General features: G+C 47.0%; 1 protein-coding gene across 2 annotated transcripts in view; it reads right to left on the bottom strand.

Annotated features, from left to right (window-relative positions):
• The window catches only part of Cgnl1 (cingulin like 1), a 151,119-nt gene that overhangs the window by 72,772 nt on the left and 54,012 nt on the right, over window positions 1-24,335 (bottom strand). For both annotated transcript variants that reach the window (XM_038321669.1, XM_038321668.1), the window contains exons 5-8: window positions 21,108-21,209; window positions 20,216-20,364; window positions 19,114-19,249; window positions 11,100-11,312 (exon numbers count right to left, since the gene is read on the bottom strand). In XM_038321669.1, the coding sequence (XP_038177597.1) occupies window positions 11,100-11,312; window positions 19,114-19,249; window positions 20,216-20,364; window positions 21,108-21,209 (600 nt within the window). The remainder of the gene's footprint in view (window positions 1-11,099; window positions 11,313-19,113; window positions 19,250-20,215; window positions 20,365-21,107; window positions 21,210-24,335) is intronic.

Raw genomic sequence — 24,335 nt, forward strand, 5'->3', positions numbered from 1 at the left:
GTTTCCCACAAACTCTAAGGAGTTGGAAGATGCACCCTAGGACTTGGATGACCTGGCCCCTTCTCCATCTTACCCCAGACTTTCCACTACCCGCAGCCCAGCCTCATAGACTTCAATGGACGTCCTAACAGCCCACACTCCCTCCTCAGGCCAGCCTTTGCGCATGCCAGTTTCTTTGGTGGGATCATCCTGTAATTTCTGATTTTCATCCATTTAACTCCTGTTCTGCCCTTTAGATCCCCATCAATTTCCCTCTGGACATTTTCCTTCCTCCCCTCCATCAACTGCAAAGCACTTGCTACCGTAGAATTACATATTTACGTGTATGGTTTTATAATCAATGGCTGTCTCATCATTTTAGTTCCCTTTATCCCCACAACCCAGCAGTGTCTAGAACAAATTAATGATTGTGAGTGGATTATTAATTGAACAGATACATTCCCCGTGGTTAGAAACCAATGTGAACTTTTTAACATCAAACCAGCTGTGTTGGGCGGTCCTCATCTCCTCGCCCCTCCCCATCACAGAGGAGAAGCAGGCAAGCACTCACGGGCCCACCCAGCAAGCATAAGGGTAAAACAAGGAACAAACCATGTGTTTTTGAGAACAGGCTGCTCTATTCTTCTGAGGCGAGCTCGGATTTTGACCTCTTTCTCCATCTAATTAAATCTCCACACTTTCAATTCACGCTGCCTACGAATTTGTTCCAGTTTTCTGGGTCAGCTGAAAGCTGTGTCCTGAGAGCCCTGTCCCCAGGACCCCACAGGAACTGCTGTAAAATGCCAGCTGACTTGAGCCACATTCACTAGCTTTCAGTACAGTCACTAGAAGTGATCAAATGTCCCACCAGCATCTGGACAGGTCCTCTTGATGTAACACTTCCTCGGCTACATTTCCTGCACCGTGACACCAAGCCGGCACCCCCACACACACACACAGTAGCAGCGGTGAACCCCCAGGGTCTCAACAGCAGACCCAGAAGACAGCCCTTTCTCTGTCACCTAGACATCCTCAGGAACACTTCTTTCTATGAGTGCCCACCTCATACAATCTTACGTGGGACAGGAAACTAGTTGAGTTTTGAATTTTTGTTGTTTCTCTTTGACACAAATTCTCATTTAGCCCAATCCGGCTTCAATTCATTACAAAGCCAAGGATGACCTTGAATTCACAATCCCCTGCCTCCACCTCCTACGGACCGGGATTATAGGCATGCACAGGGTTTATGCAGTATTGGAGGTTAACCCCAGGGATCTATGCATGCTAGGCAAACACTCCACCAACTGATCTACATCCCCAGGTCCTTAATTAATTTTTTTCCACAGTGAAATCTATTTTAACTCATTTCCCGGCCAATACACTTTCTCCATCATATGCTTAGATGGTTTAAACTTTTGGCGACTGTTTCGCTGAAGGAGCTGAGCACACAATGCCAGACTCACAGCACGCTAATGTCCAAAAGCTCTTGAAGCGAGGACAACTCATGTTTATTTCTACTTTCTATATTTGATCCAGTGACACACTTCGGGTGTGATATCAAGAGTAGTCCTCCTGTCTTGCTCCCCTAACCAGCTAAGATCACAGCAGCAGCACCTACAATGTCAAGGTCATTTTCTCTGCACGTTCTCCTTCCCACAAGAGCACAGAAGAGCTTCAAGCTCAAGACCACAGCTTGCTGCCTCAGTCTTGGGAACCGGCATCATGCTGCTACATAAAACACACCCAGATATCTGATGACAGATGAAGCAGTACCTTGGAAGGGGACATGGGGCTAAAGATGGCTCAGTGGAGGAAGTGCTTGCTGAACGAGCATGAGGACTTGGGTTTGACCCCCAGCACCCACACAGAGGCTGGACATAGTTATCTATATCTGTAACCTTGGCACTAAGGGGGCAGGAACAGGCGGCCAACAAGCCCTGGAGTAAATGGTCGCCTCTCAGCTCAGTAAAAGACTACCTCAAAAAATAAAATGTGTTAAAGCGATGGAGGAAGAGACTTGGCTTTGTCCTGCACTGGCAATCACACCAGCACCCACACATCCACACACACAAGAGACCCACATCTGGGATGTCCTTACATGGTCTTCTATAACCCACAGCATATGACCGGGGCAGCTCAGTCAACATACTGGGCAACACGCAGGGACCCTGTTTACTGAGACATGCCAATGAGCAGATTCTGAAATTTCCTTGTGATGGGCATCAACTTCAGTAAGACAATTACCAGGGACCAGAGCCACAGAACAAGGCCTTTGAAACCCATGCAGGTGCCTTATCTAGGTACCTTTGTAATCAACACAAGAGACAGAAAACCAGAAAAATTATTCAAAGATTCAGAAAGAGAGTGAGAACACTGGAGAATATTTGTTTAGACAGGGTCTCAATATGTAGTATTGACTGTCCTGAAACTCACTATGTAGACCAGGCTGGCCTAGAACTCACAGTGCCCCTGCCTCCCACGTGCTGGGACTAAGGGCATGCACCACCACGCTCAGTTTGCCAAAGATGCTTTTGAACATGAGTCTTGCCCTCCTCCTTTGGCTAAGGGCTGCTCCTGTGTCTCTCTAGGTCAGTGGTTCTCAGCCTTCCTAATGCTACGGCCCTTTAGTACAGTTCCTCACACTGGGGTGACCCCAACTGTAACAGTATTTCATTGCTACTTCACAACTGTAATTTTGCTACTGTTATGAGTTGTCGTATAAATATATGATATGCAGGATAACTGACACGTGGCTCCTGCGAAAGGGGTCACGACCCAGGTTGAGAACCACCGCTCGAGGTGCCCCTGCATCTGCAAAGTGCCGGTTTTCTCTTCCAGGCACCTGTTAAGAAACCCCACAGCGAATCCACTGCTCAAGAACTGGCACTCAACATAAACTGATTTTATTTTTGAAGTTAAAATGCAAAGGGAATTAGTTCTCGTGGTTCCCCCCTGGCTAACCTGGCTGTCTTGGAAAAGGAAGCAAGGAGAATTTTATACTAAACTACAGTCATATCTGAAAGGAGGCAAGTACACTGATCCCAAGATTAGCACGGGATTTCCCACGTGACCCTTAGCTGGCCTGCTGCTTTGAGAGAGCCTGCTCAGAGACTGGCAGGAGAGAGAGAAAGGAAACAGTGAGAAGCGATACGGAAATGAGCACAAGAGTACGCTGAAGCCTGGGGATCCACCCGCCCCCTCCTCCCCAGCAGTGGGGTCAGAAACCACCATGCTTTTCTGTCACGGAGATCACCCAGGACCCACATACGTACAAGGCAAGCACTTTACTGACTGATAGATCTCCCCAGTCTCCCCTTCCCCCAGCTTCAGCACACAACTCTTTATTACAGAAAATTCAAACATTACACAAGCACAGCGACTACCCTAAGCATCTCTTACAGACCCCACTACCCAGCCTCAGTTCTTCCTAACACATGGCTGATTGTTCACCCACATCCCACTCATTCATCCCCCAGATGAATTAAAGTACAGTCAATAAAAGCAAATAAATAAATAAATAAATGATATTTTAAATATTTTTTAAACATCCCCACCAGGTGGTAGTGGCACACGCCTTCAATCCCAGCCCTTGGGAGGCAGCAGAGGCAGATGGATCTGAATTTGAGGCCAGCCTCTACAGAGCTGGTTCCAGGATGAGAAGGGGTGTTACACAGTTTATCTCGAAAAACAAAAAAATAAAAAGCACATCCCAGACAACCTCCTAGTTTGTCCATGAACTCTGTGATGTATTTCTTTAACATAAGCAGAATGTACTGATGTATTTTCTGTCAACTTGATACAAGCTAGGGTCATCTGGGAAGAAGGGACCTCAATAGAGGAAAAACTTCCATCGATTGCCTGTACACAAGTCTGTGGGCCACTTTTTCAGTGACTGCTTGGTATGGGAGAGCCCAGCCCTCTGGATGACGCCATCCCTGGGCAGTGGTCCTGGATCATATGGGAAAGGTAGCTGAGCAGAGCCGTGAGAGCAAGCAGTGTTCCTCCAGGGTCTCTGCAGCAGCTCCTCTCTCCAGGCCCCTACCTTGAGTTCCTGCCCTGCCTTCCCTCAGTGGTGGACTGTGATCAGGGCATAAAAGCCAGGTACACACTTTCCTCCCCAAGCTGCTATTGGTCATGGTCTTTATCACAGCAAACGAAGCTAGGCCAGAGAATCATGAGGGTACCTCTGCTGTGGTTGGAATAAGAGATCTCCCCTGCAGGAGAGTAAAGCCCTGTTTGGTAAAGCCCAGGCTAGCAGCTGACCGCACTATCTGGGGAGGTCCAGAAACTCTAGGAGGTGGGCCTAGGCACAGAAGTCAGGTACTGAGAGCCAGTCCTTAGAAGTATCTCGTATGTGACTCCTCTCTGTCTCCTCCTCTTGTCTGCCGTGATGTGAAGAAGTTCACCTGCCACTCATCCGTTCCGCAGCTGCCATGTTCTACAAGTACCTGGGGCCCAGAACCCATGGACCAAACTACAATAGCTCTTTCCTCTTCTAAGTCATCCTCTTAAGTATGCAAAAATAATGGGCGTAAGTACTGGGTGTAAGTCATTAACACCAGCCTTGCTACCTCCATGACTATTTAAACCACTTCTTACGATTGTGAATACAGAGCCCTCATTTAAACAGTTCTGGTGATTTCAGCTCTGTTGTACTTTTGATGGTTGGTTCCATTGAACTGGGATCCAAATCCAGTCCTTGCATTGGAATGGCCCCTACCTCTTAAGTCACTCTTAACTTGTACCCTCTGCCACTTCTCCTAGTCCCAGCTCAGACACACACCTCCCTTTCCACATTTATTATTGATGCTCTACCCAGTACAAGTACATTCTCGGCCTTCATGGCCCTGTGTCTGAACACCATTTAGAGTCCAACGTGGACACTGACCTATCATGAAATTTTCTCAACTGCCACCTTCTCTCTGGCTTCCCAGCACAAGTTCTGGGTCTCACACCATCTTCTATAGCACTGTCTCCACTTTACCCGGATGGTCACTCCTTTCTATAATCGGCCTAAGTGTTACCTGTCTCATCTCCAACCTTCTATCAGGATGGATTTGCAGTCTTCACAAAAACAAGCATCATGGTCTGCCCTTGGCAAATGTACAGCAAATAAATATACATCTTGTATTTAAAAACAATATAAACAGGAGCTGCAGGAATGACTCAGAAGTAAAGAGTGCTTGTCATTCCTGCAGAGGACCCAGGTAGGAGTCCTAACACCCACATGGCAGCTCATAACCATCCATAACTCCAGTTCCAGGGAACCTGATGTCCTCTTCTGACCTCTATGGGCACACAGACAGACACATGGTACACGTACATACACGTAAGAAAAACACTCATAAAATAATAAATCTTTAAAAATATGTCAATATAAAGATCCAATTTCCTACTTAAAAAATAGTCTAAATGAAAACAGCAGGGAAGCCGAGGACAGTCTCACTCAGCTCAGTCCTCCTCCTGCTCCTCATCCATTTACCTGCATCCCTGCTTTGTGTTAAGCATTAGAGTCTATGACCAAAAAAATCATATCTCCAGACACAAAAATAAGAAGTTCTTTTTACCAGCCTCAAAGCACCTGAATCACTTAGATGCCGAGATAGTCAAGATGAGCTACTAACATGGTAATGCTAGCAGACAAGGTTTGTTTTCACAGGGAATGATCTTTCTCCATAAATGGAACCCCCAAACAGTCCAATGCCACTATGGGGTAGTCAGGGGCTGACCTTTCCCTTAGTGGGTCCATCCCTCGAACCCACAGTTTAACCCGGTGGGGCTGTCCAGTGGGAAACAAGAGGATTCCGTAAGGTGGCAGGAAAGATAATGCCAAGAATTAAATCTCCAACAATGCCAGCTCTCTGCATACTGTGAAGACCAAGAGGCAACATAGAAAGTGTTTGTGTCTGTGTGTGTGTGTGTGTGTGTGTGTGTGTGTGCACGTGCACTCAAGCGTGTGGCAGTCAACATCTATGTAGCATGGAAGCCAGATGTCAAGCTCAGGAACAAACTACTTTGTATTTTGAGAGAGGGTCTCTCACTGGTCTTCACCTCACGATGTAGGTCGCCTTCCTGGCCTGGAAACCCCAGGGATCTGTCTATTTCTACCCTACCAGCAATGGGAGTCCAAGCACACACTACCATGCCCAGCTTTTTCACATGGATTCTGCAGAGCGAGTAAGTCTTCATTCTTGCACAGTGAGCCCTTTACATTCTGAGCTATCTCTCCAGCCCTAGAGAGTCTCTCTGGAGAGAGCTGGATTTGAGTTGACCCTATGCCTCAAGAAAATTTAAGATACTACTTCCCTTCTGCATTTTCAATGGAGAGGGGAAGGGTTAGAGACAAGAAAGAAAAGACAATACCATCACCAGAGGACACTCTCCATTGTAATCCCATGATGGTAGTGACTCATCTCCCCCTGGCAAAGCTCTGGATCCAACCATTGCACCAAATCGAAGTAGAGAGAGGCATTTCCTTCTTAAAGATGGAAAAAACCATAAAGGCAACTGTGAGGAAATCGGGAGGCAAAGTCCCGGGTCGTCCTTAGAAGACTGAAAGGAAGCCCTTGGTAATCACCTACGCAGACCCCTCTGCATCAAAGGAGGTCCGGCTCACTCTGTTGAGCCAGGAAACCCCACACACAACCAAGGCATTGGTGAATTCCTGTCTGTTGAGCTGAATGGCTGTTTGTGTCTATGGAAAAAGAAAAACGATTACCAAGGATCTGTTTGGAATATCAGTAAAAGGTTCTTGATGTAATTCGCCAGTTTCCCCCAAGTGTTCCAGTAACTTAAGACATTCTGCGCCTGGGCTCAAGCCGGATGGGGCGCCTGGCTCTTGGCAGTAGAAAACAGCCTTTTAGAGATTTGTGGCTTGAGGCCGTGGCAAAAGTTAGAAAAAAAAACAATGAGAGGAGGGTTGCGCTCGCTCTAAGGCCGTCCAAGGAAATGAACGCTGTCATGCAATTCACTTCCTTATAGAAATGTCAGTTTTTAGCCACCGGCTGGGATGACGAGGCCTTCCTTTGGGGGCAGACAAAAGGCTGAATCTAGTGAACAAATTTGAGAGATGCTCTTTACCAGATTAAAAGGCTCTATTTAATCCCTTCATATCCAAATACTTAATAGAATATTCTTACATATCTCCTCTGTAATAGCATGTTATAAATAATGTAACAGAAAGATATCTCTTACTAAGTTTACATTTAATAGAAGGGGGCTGGGGCAGGCAAGATGGCTCAGTGGGTAAGGGCACATGCAGCCAAGCCTGAGGACCTAAGTTCCATCCTAGAGATGGAAGAGAGAGAGAACTCCCTCCCAGAGGTTGTCCTCTGGCTGCCACACTCTTGTCATGGCAGACATCAGCCCCCCCTCACACACAAATAAATGACGTACATTTCGATAAGAAAGGATTGTCACATTTGTTCAGCGGACACGTTTAGAAGCAAAATCACCAAGAAATGCAAACATACTTATAATCCTCTTTCAGAGACCGCAGAGGCATTCACACGGCGATGGAACCCTCACCCAAGTCTCCTTCACTGCCACTGGGGAAACCCGGGGGAGGCCAGCAGCAAGGAAATGACCCAAGCTGAAGGGAGTTCGCCCTCTGCCATCTCTGACTCTGAAGACACTACAGCTGTCTTCACTGTCGCTTTCGGGCACTGTGCTGAGCCCAGGGACTAGAACCGCGTACCGTTGACCTGCAGATGGGATACGCTTGGGTTGTATGCCCTTTGGTATTGGAGGTGGGGATTTTTGGGGGGAAGGAGGTGTTGTTGCTTTTAAGCAACCCTTAAAAGTCTGAACGTCTTACATCAACATGCGGCTCTCCAACTCATCCTTGTTTTCTTTTTTTATTCTTTTCTCTTTTTTTTGTTTTTGTTTTTCAAGACAGGTTTCTCTATGTAGCTTTGGAGCCTGTCCTGTAACTAGCTCTTGTAGATCAGGCTGGCCTCAAACTCACAGAGATCTGCCTGCCTCTGCTGTGATTAAAGGCGTGAGCCACCACCACCTGGCCCCAACTCACCTTTAAAAGTTGAAATGGGAGAACCCACTGTTGCTGTTTCCTAAATGAATGCAGCCTCCAGCTGTATTATCAATACCTGTCTTTCTACCCGTGGATGAGCGCAGCTCCCACAGCTCATAAAGGAGTTTCTTTGTGCAGCAGGCGGAAGCTACACATGGGGTCCATAACTAGTCAGAAGGCAGAGAATAAGTGACTGCGTCCCAGCTCCAGTTGGGACATCTGTAACAACACCGTGATTCCTAAGGCTCGGGAACATTTTGGGGGTGGGGACAGAGAGACTGTGAAAGACACCACTGTGAGATGGTGCCTTCTCGACAGGATAAGGAAGCTGTACCCACAAACTCTCAGCAGTAAGGTTACCTGCGCCAGACCACAGCAGTTAATATACCACCGAGGAAGGGGAAAGGTTAACAAGGTCCTGTTCCTGGAGGAAAAGCTACAGACAGTTAATAGCTACTAGGTGGGGAGGATCAGCTTTCTCCAGAAACTGCCTCCTAACAGATTTCCCTGTCCCAAGTGGTCAGCCCTAAACACAGGGACATAGGGCAACACTAACTGAACTCAGTATGTTGTGTGTATGTGTACACATGTAACAATAATAGTTACAGGAAAAGAGGTCATGGATTCAGGAGGAGATGATCAGCGGACACAGGACAAGTGGGGGTGGGGAGAGGAGTAGAAATTATATCCATAGCGTACTCTCAGGTATAAAAGTCTCAAAAAGTAAAAATAAACTAAAAAGCTGGGAGATCTAACAACATGGACCCTGCCTTCTGTCACTAGCTACTTTGGCCACTAGAGCAGAGGGGACGCTCTCCAGCTTGCCACACCCCCTATCAGCTCTCCTGTCACCATCAAGGGACCCATCGATGCTTCCTGTTGGGCCTCAGAAGCACTTGAGTCTGCTGCTCCTCATCTCAACAGAAAGGAAAGGTCTAGATAAAAACAGCCCCGTGCTTAAGGAGGCAGGCGAAAGCAGGGCATGATGGGAACCCAGGGATCAGTAGAAACCCAAAGGTGTGACTCACCCCTAGGTGTACATTTCAGGGTGGGAGAATGGGATGGGGACAAGGTCACAGAGGCAGCAAAGGCAGTTGACAGGTGAGACGCTCTGGAGAGGACTGGGAAGTAACCGGACAGTTTTCCTGAGAAGGGGCACGTCACCTACCACGTAAACAATCCGAGCTCAAGTCTGGGACAATGGAGTGCCAGACAAATATTTAAGCAAAGGCCAATTGGAAATTATTGTTTTCTGGGGAAAGATACTGGTGGTGATACAGAATGTGGTCTGGGGCAAGGAGCTCGGGCTAGCCCACACAAGGTGTGGAGGCATGCTCCTTTGGATCAGCTCCCTGTGTTCTCTGGCAGAGATGACAAGTCTCAATCTTTATTTCACAGACTATCATGAGTTCCCCTGGTTATCTTCTCTAAATATTTGTTTACTTTTATGTGTATGAATATTTTGTCTTCATGTATGTGCACTTTGTGTATGTGTGCCTGATGCCTGTGGAGGTCAGAAGGGGGTCACTGGACTCCCCGGGAATGGAGTAATGGATGACTGTGAGCCACTGTGTGAGTGCTGGGAATCAAACTCAGGTCCTCTACAAGACCAATAATTGTTCTATACCACTGAGCCATATCTCCATCCCCTAGTTATTTATGAATTAGTGTAAAAAAAGAAATTCTGTGAGCAGAAAAGTCACAATGCAATAAACAGCCTAGGTCTCTGCTGGTGATCCCCAGCTCCACACAACAGAGATATATCCTCCCACCCGCCGTGGTTCCCTTCCTCATGTACACTCTGTGCCAGCAGGCCTAGAAGCTTATGTTTCCATTCCACATGCGGTTCGTCTTCTAGTCAAACAGCTATGACACAAGCCCAAACACTGCCCCCTGAGCACCCCAGGAGCCTCCCAGCATAGGCCATGTTAAACGTGTGCTTTGATACAAGCTCTAAGGGTGATGAAGAAACAGCGTGTCGGCGTGTCTGTGTGTCCATGTCCACATATCCATCTGTACCTGCTGAGCTAACAGCACACGATAGTCAACAGCCAGGATACTGGGCTATTGTCCAGATACAAAGACACACAAAAACCAGATTATTTCCCGTCAACTCAGGGATGACTAAGTCAGTTCTACCTGTCCCCCTCAATTTAAGTCAAACCTAAAGGATGGGGGTGGAAGGGCAAACCAACAAGAGGCCTTTGAAGTATCTCAAAGTTATAATAACGCCCCCTTCCTCCACAACAGTCAGTTTCCCAGACTTTCCTGTGGTAACAACAAACAAACTTATCTTCCTCTTCTTGTCTTTAGCAATTATCATGACATCATTGAAAATCAGTGATCCGCCGCAGGGCTTAGCAGGGTGGGCGGGAACTGCCACTGCCATCATTGCAGACTGAACGGTATGAAGAGTCCCCTCTCCAGCACTTTCTCCCTTTGTTTGAGACACTGGAAAATGAACACTCCAAAATTCTCCTTCCCTAAAGATGGCATGGTATTCCAAAACATTTTCCCTTCATCAGCCAACGGGCACCCTGCACCCAAACACTTCCAACACAATTTACAATCTATTTATAAGAGCCAAGAATTCAATTAAGAGGAAAACTTATCTTGGAAGAGTTGGGACCATTTGGCCAATTAGCCCTTTTCCAACTCTGCTGAGAAAAGAACATGAATTATCTAATGGAAGACTAAACGAAGCCCAAACGGAGCAGCTGGGATGGGATAAAGGGTTCCAGAAATCCAGGTCCTATCTGCAATTCTGTGCATGAGAAATGTCACATGGCACCTTAAGAGTTGAGCCTTGAGGATACCCCAAGAAGGGTCCAGCTCTCTACTCCACAAAGCCTGCAGAAACTGAGTCCACTCAAGGCTTTAAAAATCTCACCTCTTGCAAAAAGTACTTAAGTCTTTACCGATGTCCAAGCTGACAGGCTAAAAAAGAATGGAAGCTAAAACATCAAGCTATTCCTTGTCAAAAAGCCCATCACCATCGTCAGAGATGAAGCCAAGGGGAGTTGGCACGGGAGAGTGGGCATAGGCTCTCATCTGGTCACATTTTGACACCCTCTATGGATGGCGAGCTCACCTTCGTTGCCTCCTCCACGCTCTCCCTGAGGGCCTGCAGCTCAGCATCGTACTGTTCCTTCAGCCTGTCCATTTCCTGGTCATGGCTGGAAACCTCCTCCTTCAAGGCACCCTTCAAGGCAGTCAGTTCACGCTCCCGCTTTCTCAAGAGATCTTCCTGCTCCTCTTTGGCGATGAGCAGATCCTGAAGGTCTCGTTTGGCCTGCAGGAGCTCCTAGAGGGGAAATAGAATCACAGAGGTGAGGAACAGACCTCTTAACCAGTGGCCCAGCATTTGCCTCTCAACATTGACCAACAGGTTTACCACTCCATAGTCCCGCCCATTCTCTCCTTCCCATGCCACACAATTTGAGACAATTTGAGCTTCTCAGAGGCCCTTATTCCCTTGGGGATTCCTGGCTTAGTTTCTTTGAGATTTATTGTGACTGGGCTCACTGTCATGGCTTTGGGAGAAAGTCATTTCTTGTTTTGTTTTTCTTTTGTTTAACAGGTTCTCATGTAGTCTAGGCTGGCCCCAAACTCGCTACAAAGCTAAGGATGTCCCTGACCTTCTGCCTCCCCCTTCAAGTGCTAGATTACAGCTGTGTACCAATACCAACTGGTTGATGTGTATCTGGGGCTTGAACCCGAGACCTCAGACATGCTAGGCAAGCAGTCTACCAATGAGCACCCCCGGCCTGACATGTTTTTTGCAACTCATTTCACAACTGAGCCGTGGCCCAGTGTCCCTGCTATATAGACCTTACGTACTACTGCACTCTGCAGCTGAGCTGACTTACTGCCTTGTCTGCTACCCAGCCCTCAGGATTTGGCACACAGTTCAACTCTCTCCATGCTCCTAGTGCTCAAGACAACCTTGTACCTCTCTCTCTTGCCTGAGGACAGCATGGAACTCACATTTTCCCTCCTTCACTGTCAAGAGTTCACAAAGCGTCGCAAAACTGGGACCAAAAGTTCCGTTTCAAACCACATTCCCCAAGCCCAAGGGCATCCTGCTGAACAAGAGCAAGTCCTGCAGCAGGCTTGGCCTTCTTTTGTCCTGGATCCCTCGGTAGCCAGAACTTCCCACACCTTGGATTCTCACCATGCACCAGGCTTTCCCTCCACCCGAAGCCCTCCACTGAAGTACTGCCAGCTACTCTGTGTGTTCAGGCCCACTTCCTTCCCATTTCCTGGAATCTCGGCTACCGGTAGCTTTTCCCACCAAATGTCTTCAAAGCATGACCTCGGTTCACAGATTCACACCTCTCCATAGCCACCTGCGATGTGGCTTCTCTGGCTCCACTACCAAGACAAGGGCATGTGGTGTCCTCCTCTTCTGGTTTCATTTCTGTTGCTGTGATTCTAATACCCTACCCAAAGCCACTTAGAGGAGGAGGAGGAGGAGGAGGAGGAGGAGGAGGAGGAGGAGGAGGAGGAGGAGGAGGAGGAGGAGGAGGAGGAGGAGGAGGAGGAGGAGGAGGAGGAGGAGGAGGAGGAGGAGGAAGAAGAAGAAGAAGAAGAAGAAGAAGAAGAAGAAGAAGAAGAAGAAGAAGAAGAAGAAGAAGAAGAAGAAGAAGAAGAAGAAGAAGAAGAAGAAGAAGAAGAAAAGGGAAAGGTTGATTGACTTATGATTCCCAGTTACAGCCCATCAATGAGAGAAAGGCAAGGCAGGAAATCAAATTAACTAATCAGATCACATCTTCAGTCAACAGCAGAGAGACATGAATGCCCCTCCCCACACATGCTATCTGCTTGTTTGCTTGCTTTCTCAGTTAACTCTCTTCATTATTATACAATTCAGGGCCCAGACCATGGAACCGGTACTGCCTAATCCACAGTGTGCCTTCCCACCTCAATTAAAACTCAAAGTAATCCCCCCATAGAGACACGCCCGCAGGACAACCTGACCTAGACCTGACCATTTCTCTGTTGAGATCTTTCCCAGGTCATGCTAAGTGTGTCACAGTGATAGCTGAAGTTAGCCACCTCACTCCCTCTCTCCCTGCCCCTGGTTCTTCTCTAGTACCATTTCCTGACTCCTCCTGGAGCCTTCCTCTTGCTGGAAATCACCAGACAGCACAGTCCTTCCCTGGACTCACTTTCTCTGCAAGGACTATGCCCGCTTCTCTCCCTTCCAAAAGCTAAGACAGCCCTAAGAATCGAAGTTTGCATTCTTTATGTTCCTTTGGCAAGCTCCTTGACTTTTTTTAACTAATATTTGTTTTTGTCTGTTTTTAATTGCCTCGATCTTTTCCTGACACCAGCACCCGGGTGACCCGATGGCCATGAACATCACCTGTTCCACACAGACCTGAGGTTAAATATGGTTACAGCTTCAGTGACTCCACCATGAGCCTTCCCCTCCACGCCCTTTCCTTGGCTCTGGCAGCAGTACCACCAGTTCCCAAAGCACCGAGTGCAGGAGCAGGACAGCAACTGGGACTTCCCTTGCCCCTGACCTTCACAGGCACAAAATCAGTTCAGTAACATTTAGGCCCTTCCGCTCCTCTGTCCAGATTAGCCTCTTGCTGTAAGCACCCACCTGACTGCACAGCCAAGTTCCCGGAAGGAAGCAGGCTCTGAGGTGCCTCCTCCTTCCCTCCCAGCCCACTCTCTCCACCTTTTGGAAACACAGTGTGGCCTCCTCTGAGCAGTCAACCCGAGATCCCTTCTGGAACACTCATTCCCATCCTTCCTCTCACCGTCTGTGCTTTCAACTCTGCAATCTACATGTTGTGAGTTTTCTTCATGCTTGTTTTGTTTGTTTCAGGCAAGGGTTCATGTATCCCAGGCTGGCCTCAAACTCCCAATACAGAGTGGCCTTGTACTTCTGATCCTCCTGCCTCAGCCTCCTGGGTGCTGGCATTAAAGGCACGTGCTATCACAGCCGCTTTATACAGTGCGGGGGTGGAAGCCAGGGTTTTGTGCACATAAGCAAACACTCTATCAACTGAACCCCCACCCCCACCTGTGCTCTATCTTGTATATTTATATAAGATATCTTTATTTGTGTATATATTTCTTATATCCTTAGTGGGAGGGAGAGAAGCTTCTAGAAAAGATATAGATCTGAGTTTTGACATTTTTTGACTGGATCAAGCATACTAGTAGTATCGTCTATTCTTGGGATGAATAAGTCACCCTGTTCCTTAGGACGGAAGCCTCAAGAGGTCAGGATTCTACCAGCTCTCGCTTCTCCCAGCCTTCTGAGTACACACACACCCTAGTCTAGTCTCCTTAGCCCCTAAGGATTCAGAGCAGTAGCTGCTGCTGGACACCGAGACCTCTGAGAGCACAGGCTACTTGCCATTCAAGAGGTGTGTCACTGCTGGGGGAAGAGAAACCTTAGCTCGCTTATTTTAAATTAATGGTGTGTGTGTGTGTGTGTTTGTGTGTGTGTGTGTGTGTGTGTGGTGTGTGCGGTGTGTGTGTGTGTGTATGGTGTGTGTGTGTGTGTCGGGGGTGCTGTGGCAATGAGAATCTGTGGAGTCAGTTCTCTCTTTCCATCTTTACAAGAACTCAGGCCACCAGGCTACCCAGCGAGTGCCTTCACCCACTCACTGAGCCACATCATCGAGTTATTTTTTAGCATACTAAGTAATGAGTTTAAAAGCAACCGACAAGGGAAGTCTTTCCTTTCCTCCAAGATGAGCAGGTGAGGCAAACAGGTGGGAGATCCCCGCAAACTCTAGCCCTGCCAGAACCAGAACACCACCAGCAGGCATCGACGAGCTCCCATGAAGCTTGGAGACCCATCCCTGAGACTGAATAATTCCTGTCCTAACCACCTGGGTGTTTCTGCCCATCTCTTTCTGAAGAGGAGCAGAACGCACCCATCCTGTTGCCATTGGCGACCTCTCTAGGACTTGATGGCGCCTGCTGCCAGCAACTTCAGAGCGGCCCTTCCTGCTTTTATTCTCACGCAGTTTTCAGTTGTCTTTAGATAGGGCAGTTCCTCTCCCCCACCCTTATCTCCTGCAGGATGTGTCTGTGTTTGTGCTGCTGCCAAGGCGTGTCAAGGATCGAGGATTTTTCAGTCCGTTCTACACTGACAGGGTGTTATCTGTGGCTGGGGCTGCCACTTAAGTGGGCCATGCTGCATGAATCCAATCAGATTACACCTTGCTGCATCACACAGTAGTTTCCAGAAGGGAGACCAACAGGCACAAAGGGTTTCCAACTTCACATCAATAGGAAGGTTTAATCATATCAAATGAAGCGAGAAGAAAGTAGGAAAACTTCACACTATAAACAAGCCTACAGCAGAGAGACAAGCACCTCTGGAGACTATCATCAGAGAAAACGGGGTTTGGGGGGACAGAATCACTGATTTCCAAACCTTCATGCAGTCAAGATAGGCCACATGCGACAAGGAACCAGCCAATCCACAGCTAGTGTGGGGCCCAGGAGACAGGAGACAACTCAGCAGGTAGGAAAGGTGCCAGTTCCCAGGCCTAAGAACAGAATCTGGTCCTCAGGACCCATGTGGTAGAAGCCGAGAACTGACTCCCACAAGTTGTCCTCTGATGTTCATGCAGCATGACAAGAGCACCCCATATCCACATCCACAAAATAAACAAATAATGCAATAAAAAATTTTAAGTAAGACAAAACAAAACGAAAAAAAACTCTAGTGCATATGGGGAGCAGGCGAGGGAAGATCTAGAAGGTTAATTGTGCTTGGCACTTTCTGCATGAGAATGATACTATTTCTAAAAATCCAAACAAATGACTACTCAAAGAGACCAGGATCCATTCATAAATGAGGAAGTCGGACTTCTGAGATGCTGACATACCCCCAACATCACACATCCGGGTATGAGGAGCTGGCTCAATGCATAAAGCACTTGCCTTGCTACCACCAAGACCCTAGATCAATTCCCAGAACACAGGTGATTAAAAAAAAATGTCAGGCGTGTTGGCAGGTATTCCTGGGGATCCCTGGCCAGACACCTTGCTAGCCTGCTTGGCAAGTTCTAGGTTTATCTCAGATATCAAGGTAGGGCTGACATTTGAGAAACAATTAAGGTTTTCCTCTAGAACCCACATGTTATACACATATACACACACAATTACACACACACTAAAAAAATGTTTTTAAGTTTTTTTTAGTTAAAAAATATGTAGTTCTCAGATCCTGAGGATGTAGTTCTATCCTCAGCCTCACAAAAAACAAACAAAAAAAAATGGGCAAGGTACACAGTGCACATCTGCAATCCCATCACGTAGGAGGTGAAGAAGGCAGGAGGATCAAAACTTCAAGGCCAGCCTTGGGCTACCTAGTGAGTTAGAGTGTTTGAGTCTGAACTACAAAAGAAAGAGTTAACTTTACCAAAAAGGAAAAAAAAAGTTTACAGACCCAGGAATTCAACAAATGATAAATCTTTCCTATTGTGCCTCAATTCTCAGCCTAAGCAAACAAATATTCTCTAATATGCTTTCCTTTAAACTATCTTCTTAAACACAGTCTCAGGATGTAGCTCTGGCCACTCTGGGACTCCCTATGTAGACCAGGCTGCCCACTCACTCACAAAGATCCACCTGCCTCTATGTCTGGCTCCCCCACCCCCACACGTGTTATTTTGCAGATTCCATGTAGAAAGACTTGGTGCTATTTAACAAAAAGTGATGAATCTCTGGGTTGGGATGGAGCCAGGGCCACAGCATGTCTGTCCCTGGCAGGCACAGGGCCTCGGCTTCAGTTTCCAGCACCTTGGTAAGAAGAGAGGTTTCATGATAAATCTGAACTGATAGATACATGGGCTCACGGAGCATCTGGGCCTCAACCGTTTTCAAGCACTCAAAAGCTTATAGATTCAATGTCCGCTGTGTTTTAAGAGTCAGTTCGCAGGCAAAAGCCATGGAAAACTTGGCCCCAGTTCGAATGTGTTATCGAATTTCTCCCGGCTCCTTCTCATTAAGATGCAAAGAATGACCTGAAAGTGACTAGGAGCTGGGATCTTCCTTTGAGTGCTGTGCAAAGTGTAGATGGTATTGTGGAAAGTTGCTGGAAAGACAAAGGAACGCAGTGAGGGACTTCCCGGGGCAAAGCACATCATTGGCATAATTGCTAACAACGCCGCTCCACCTCCTTCTGCAGATGACACGGCATGTCAGGAGAGTGACGGCATGTCAGGAGAGTGACGACCACTAGGACCCCAGCTGCAGCATGCTTAAGAAGAGGTGTGCTCTGCTCCCATTGCGGCTGTGGCCTGAACACACACCAGAGTCCACGTGCTCATCCCCACCAATACACACAAACCCGCAAAGCTATCACCACGTCAGGTTCAGAACAAAGAGTCAATAGGTTGTGCTTAAGGAGTTAAGGATGTGGGTCAGGGGTGTGGCTCAGTTGGTAGAGATCATTTATGAAGCCCAGGGCTTAATCCTCTACACAGCATAAACTGGGAGTGGAGGGACCCCCGGCAAGCCCTACACTTGGGAGGTGGAGGCAGGAAGATCAGAAGCACAAGGTCATTCTCAACTACAGCAAGTCTGAGTCAAGTCTCAGCTACATGAGGCCCTACCTCAAAAAATAAAATAAAGATAAAATAAAATAGCATGTAGTTCATCTTAGAATTACTTCATTTTAGAAAAATATGGTAACTTACTCTGTCATTCAGAAGTATGCTGCACTTGAAATGGGGGAAGAAGCAAAGATGACAAACTGCACTTGACTGTGTTAAAGGAAAATGTGCAACACTAGAGCAAGGTGGAGTGAACGGAGAGAACAGAGGATGGATACAGTCCAGGGCACAGCAGCGCGAACTACAGATCCCAGGGCACAGCCGCGCGGACAACAGATCCCAGGGCATGGCAGCACGGACTACAGATCCCAGGGCACAGCAGTGCGGACTACAGAACCCAGGGCACGGTCACAGACTACAGATCCCAGGGCACAGCAGCATGGACTACAGATCCCAGGGCACAGTCACAGACTACAGAACCCAGGGCATGACAGTGCAGATCACAGAACCCAGGGCACAGCAGTGCGGACTACAGAACCCAGGGCATGGCCACAGACTACAGATCCCAGGGCACGGCCTCATAGACTACAAAAACATCTGTCCTCTGAAAGCCTACGTTCTCCACTGACATCATTTCTGGGAAATTATCCTTAGGGAAGATTTTGTTTTAGGGAGGGGTTCATGTCACCCAGGCTGGCCTTTAACTCACTAGATTAATTGTAAATAGACTCAGAGATAATAAGAGTTGTGTATTCAGACTCATTGCATGTATATCATAGAAACCATAAACGTGTTAGTTACTATAATGGTATTGTAACTATGTCAGAGAGTTCCCTCAAAATAAAAAAGTAAAACACAATCTTACCTGTAATTTACTTCAAAATAGTTCAGACACACAAAAAATGAATAGATGAGCAGAAAAAATTTGATGTAGGAATATGAGAAAACACTGAGAACTCCTTGACCTGTGTTGAGGACTGATGAACGCTAATATACTATTCTCCATGTGTGAGTGTGTGAGTACAGAGTGTGAGCATGTGTGTGTCCATGAGAGCATCTGTGAGTGTGTAAGAGCGTGAGTTTATGAGTATGAGCATGTGTGTGTGAGAGCATCTGTGGGTGTGTGAGAGTGTATGTTTATATATATGTGAGTGTGTGTAAGTGTGGGGGGGTGGGTCAGGGATACAGGCCAGAAGTCACCTCTGATGTCATTCCTCAGATCCCACCTACCTTGTTTTTTTGACACAGGGTCTCTAGGCTGGTGGGCTCACTGAATGGCCAGCACACCCTGGGACCTGTCCATCTCTCCTCCCACACTAGGATTACGAGTCCACCTATTTATTTTTGTACATGGGTTCTAGGGATTAACCTCAGTTCCCCATATCCCTGGGCCCTGTCCCACTATTCTTCCTATTGTTCACAATGATCAAGACAATGACGGCCTCACTGAACCTAAATGCAGAAACCGGTGGAACAAACAGACAGCAGAAAGCGGCTGCCTAGCATCCACCCCTGAAGCCCATCCTCCCACGCTGGTGGGGTGACAGGTGACCTCCAGCACCTTACCTCAATCAAGGCTCCCTTCTCCCTGTCCTCGGACCGCTTGGTACTGTCCAGCTCGTCATGCATTTCTGACAGTTGGTCCTGCAGGTCTCGGATCTCTGTCTGGTGCTGTTCCCGCTCCATCTTTACCTGGAACAGCCTAACGGGGGACAGGGGGTGGTCCATCAGAGAGGCCCCTGGGATCCTCAGTCCTCACTTTCGGGCTGTCACATGGTCACCTGCAGCTCCAAGAAGCCTCCGCAGGACTATGGTCTCATTTGGTCAAGATGTTAGATGAGAACTCAAACCAACAAAATGGGACAGATTTGTAGGTACACTTTCTACCAGAAAGAGATCACAAAGTACTAGAATTTGGACATGGAACATAAGGCAATGTCTAAGACCAAGGAGAATCAGTCAGGACTATAAACTAGGAGAACCATCAAGTTAATGTCTGTGGTCAATCTTGATTGTCAGTTTGATTAAACTGAGACGCACCTAGGGGATTAGCAAAATACATGGCTGGTATTTTGCAAATAAGTTTGCAAATAAGCTGGTAAGTTTGCAAAGCTGTTTCCAGAAAGGAAACCAGACCTTGATTTTAGATCCTTTCCCACTGAGTTTCACAGGCTAAAGCAGCAGGGGAGGCCTTGGAGTTACTTTTCTTATCTATGGGCTGAGCAGAAGTCTAAATATCCACCACAAAGACCAACCTATTCTGGAGAAAGCTCTCAGGCTGGGAGACTGTGAACCCCACAGGCTAACGCACTTTGGAGACCAGACCCAGGCTTCTAAAAACCATAGTCTTAGCTGTCAGGCTCAAGAGTCCCACCTGAGTCATTACACATCACCCCTCAGGGCCCCTGCTTCATGCTCGCCTGCCAGAAGATCCCCTGTTGGGGCTGAAGTTTCACAAGGCACACTCAGGGTACCCAAAGGATTTTAATAGTTATTAACCTCCCTGTTATAGCTCCAGCTGCACAATTTTGTAAGAAGTGGGGAGAAAAGAAAGGTGAGTGGCTTTGGTAAACACTTGGAGGGCTAGGAGGTATGAAAAGGACAGAAGGTTCTAGCCACCTATGACTCAGGAATTCAGGCAGGGCAGGGGCTCCAGCCAGGCACTCACTCTTCCAAGTTCTTCCGCAGCTCGCCTTCACTGTCCTCCAGCCGGCGCTGCAGGGCGGCCATCTCCTCCACTTGGCTCTGGTGCCGGCCTCGCAGCTCTTCTAAGTCCTCTCTCATCCTCTCTCTCTCCTCCTTGGTGTTCTGATGGTTCTAACGGGAATCAGTATGATTCTAAGATACCTGTGTTGTCTCTCAGCACGGAAGCCCCTCCCCTACCGTGTTGCCCAAGCTAACAGCAAACTGGCTATGAAGCCAAAGATGGTCTTGAACTCCTGGTCTTCTTGCCTTCACCTCCCGAGCACTCAAAGGTCAGGAGTACACGACCTTGCCTGGGTCGTGAGGTGCTGGGGCTGGAACCCCAGGTTCTATGTGTGCCGAGCAAGCACTTTTCCAAATGAGCTACAGCCCCAGCCCAGAAGACCACGTGTGAACACTAATGAATTCCATGTACCGTTCCTTCATTATTAAATGACTTAATCAAACTATGTAATTAAGGTTCAAAAGTTCCAGAAAGAATATGTGAAATAGTTGTATTTAGTGAATTGAACACTTTTAAAAGAAAAACACAAACACAACTAGACCTCATGTTGCTGTTTCTATTACTTCAGTCTAAATGCTGCATGCAGTGGCAATATACTTAGTTTCCCACGGGTCTGCCCGTCTCTAACAGTACTTCTCTTGCTCAAAGCGAACCATTTCTATGTGCTCCGGTTGCTTTAAAAAATTCTTTGGCTAGCAACCACCAAATTCAAAGGAATGTGCTCAGGGACGACAGGAATGTTTCTTTTAGGGAGGAAATTTTTTGGACTTTTACCTCACCTGGACATCCTAATGTGTTGTAAAAATCCTTTATCATCCAAGACAGAAACGGGAAAAACATAAGAGCCTGATACCTTGGTCTCTAGCTGCAGTTGCCTCTGTAGCTCAGACACTTCTACGATCAGTTTGTTCTTCTGCTCCAATAGGTCTTTGATATCGGAGGAAAAATTCGAAGCCTGCAATTAATTACAAAGATATCCTCAGTTAAATGCTTGAGATGCTTTGCTTGAATTCTCCTCCCCCACAGTAAACGTGGGGATGTAACGGATGCGCCACAGCCCTGAGGGTGTAAGACCCAGTCACACGGAGCGGAACCCTCCCCCACCCCGAGTTAACGGTGCTGCTCCCTCACCTTTTATTTATATATTTTCACCATAGTTAGGGGACTACTTCCCCAGATTCCCACAATGACTCACTCTTGAGGAAGGTGGTAGATTTACTGGATACCTTTCAAACATATTATGAAATAATAAGGTACTAAAGCTAGAACAAGTGTCTACCTGTTTGGGTTTGCATGCGGAAACCCAAGGACAACCTCAGGTGTTGTTTCTGAGGCACCTTAAAAAAAAAAAGATAAAAGCTCACTGGCCTGGGGCTGGCTAGATAGGGCGGGTGGCTGGCCAGTGAGCCTTGGGATCTTCCTTTCTCTGCCCTCCCAGTGATGGAATTTGGGGGGCAGGAGATAGTTAGGTGGAGAGGAACTGAAGAAAGCATCCAATATAGAACCCTGGCTTCCACATGCATCATTCATGAGCACACACATGAATAAATACACACACAAACACACACACAAACACACACACATGCATAGATATTCCTCCCGCCCCCCACCTCCACCCCACCCCCCACCCTGTCAATACAAGGCTCACTACCAAGAGCAAATCCTAGAGTGACCCGTGGGACTGGGATGCTAATTGTGTGTCAATGTCTACCCTCACTAACAAACGTACCAGAGGATCATGGTAGGATAAAGGAAATCCCTATCCTTTCTACTCAGTTCTGCTCTGAGCTTAGAATAGCTCTAAATACATCCAGTTTATCAGGCGTGAGCTATAATTCAGTACTACGTAAAATGGCCTCGTACACGTGAAGCCCAGTGCTCAATCCCCATCACCACAAAACAAAACCAACCAACAAGAATAATTTATTACTTTAATTCAAGAGGGACAAGAGCCCAATAAAGGAGAAAAGCAACTCATGTTGAACCAAGAAGCATCTGGGGAATTAGATATCATAAGCAAAAGACCAGTCTTGGGATAAGGTTATTAGGAGGTAAGAACACCACAGGAAAACAAACAAAACAGAGAGGCCTGGAGGCAGTAGCGCACACCTTCAATCCCAGCACTCCTGAGACAGAGGCAGGCCAGTCTCTGTGAGTTCAAAGCCAGCCTGGTCTACAAAACAAGTTCCAGGACAGCCAGAGCTGTTATAAAAAGAGGAGGGGGGGGGGGGGGAGAATATCCAGAGTATATGATATGCCAAATGAAACGAGAGAAACAGACACACAAACACACACTCACATAGACACACATGCAGACACACACAGAACAAGAAAGATTATTTAAAAGGTAAAATACAGCTGGGTGGTGGTGTCGTACACCTTTAATCCCAGCACTCGGGAGGTAGAGACAGGAGGATCTCTGTGAGTTCGAGGCCAGCCTGGTCTACAAGAACAAGTTCCAGGATAGGCTCCAAAGCAACATAGAGAAACCCTGTCTCAGAAAACAAAACAAAAAGTATAATACATATAACTGGAATGTAAGGAGAATAGAATGTAAAAGAAATATTCAAAACAAATGGCCAGGGTGTTTCAGATCTGATGAGTGCCATAAAACTATGAAGTCAAGGACTCAGGTTAAACACAAGAAAACCACATTCAGGCACATCACACTCAAACTTCCCAAAACGGAAGACCAAATATTCAAAGCAGCTGCAGAGCAAAGATGTGTTGCTTCCGGAGGAACAATACTAAGAATGCTGCCCGCCTTCCAGGGGAGCCGTGGGGGCCAGAAGACAAATGTACCCCTAACTTGATCAGATTCAACAATGGTCCCCGAACTAAAGAGCCTCAAACACAAGAGTGGACAAAGGGCAAATTGAGCAAACACTGAGAGTCCACCGCCAGCAGAAAAGACAACACACAGAATAGAAGAGCTCCCTGGACGGAAGAACACCGCCCTCAACAGGAAGCACAGAAGCACAAGAGGAGCAGATGTGACCCGAGGGTGAAAGACGTGAGATAGACGTGGAGGGCACAAATCAATGGGGAGAAGATTCACACGAAGATGGCAACCCGAACAAAGTGACAGCCCCAGACAAAAGTCCTTGATTATTACTTTAATTATGCATGTGTGTATGATGCACATGTGTGCAGGTACGTACAGAGACCATAGATGTCTGGAGCATGATACAGATGCTAAGAACAAAGCTCAGGTCCTCTACAAGAGCCCACTCTGAACCTATAGGATTTAAGGAATAAAGTCGGAAGGCAGACATTACCAGATTTCAGAGTCTAAAGATATAGTATAGATCTGTCTGGAGCTGATACAGCAGAAGAGACATAGAATTCAGGCAGCAGAACGGATGGTCCTAGTGGCTGGGTCTGTGTGCACCACTGGTAGGAGAGTTAATTGTTCCACTACTTCCTGAAGCCAGTTTCAGTATGCACAGTAAAACTTCTGCCTAATGTGTGACCTGGAAGTTCACACCTGCTTATATGCCAAAGAAATGAGTGTGTCCATTAAAAAAAAAAGTATGTGAACAATAATATTTAATGTCCACTGTAGCTTTCCGTTAACAGTCCCAAGCTGGAAACAGTCACCAGAAATACACTAGTACACACACACACACAGAGATCAATATGTAATAAAAAAATAATGATCAGTGTAACATTAATGAACTTCACTGACACAATGTTGGAGACATAAAACTGGACAGACAGCAATCAGGTGACTCTTTATATAAAATTTAAGTAAAACTAACCTAGGTGATGGGTATCACAATAAGATTAACTCAAGAAAGAAGGGATGTGACTAATAGGGAAAGAACATTCAGGAAACTTCTGGGTGAAGGGAGCACCCTGTCCGTGACCTGAGTAGGATTTGCACAGATGCAAATCTGTGACAAAAATACAGAGAACTACACAGCTATGATTCCCAAGATTTACTTTCAGTTCGGCCCCGATAAACCAGTATAAAAGGATTTGTTGGCAAAACACCTGTTGTGTGCCGTCCTCCAGGAACCTGTGTGTCTGAGCAGCCAGTCCTTCCATATCCTAACCTCCCTCCCCTAATTGTCCCAAT

Source organism: Arvicola amphibius, chromosome 3, assembly GCF_903992535.2.
Source record: "Arvicola amphibius chromosome 3, mArvAmp1.2, whole genome shotgun sequence".
Taxonomy (NCBI): Eukaryota; Metazoa; Chordata; class Mammalia; order Rodentia; family Cricetidae; genus Arvicola; species Arvicola amphibius.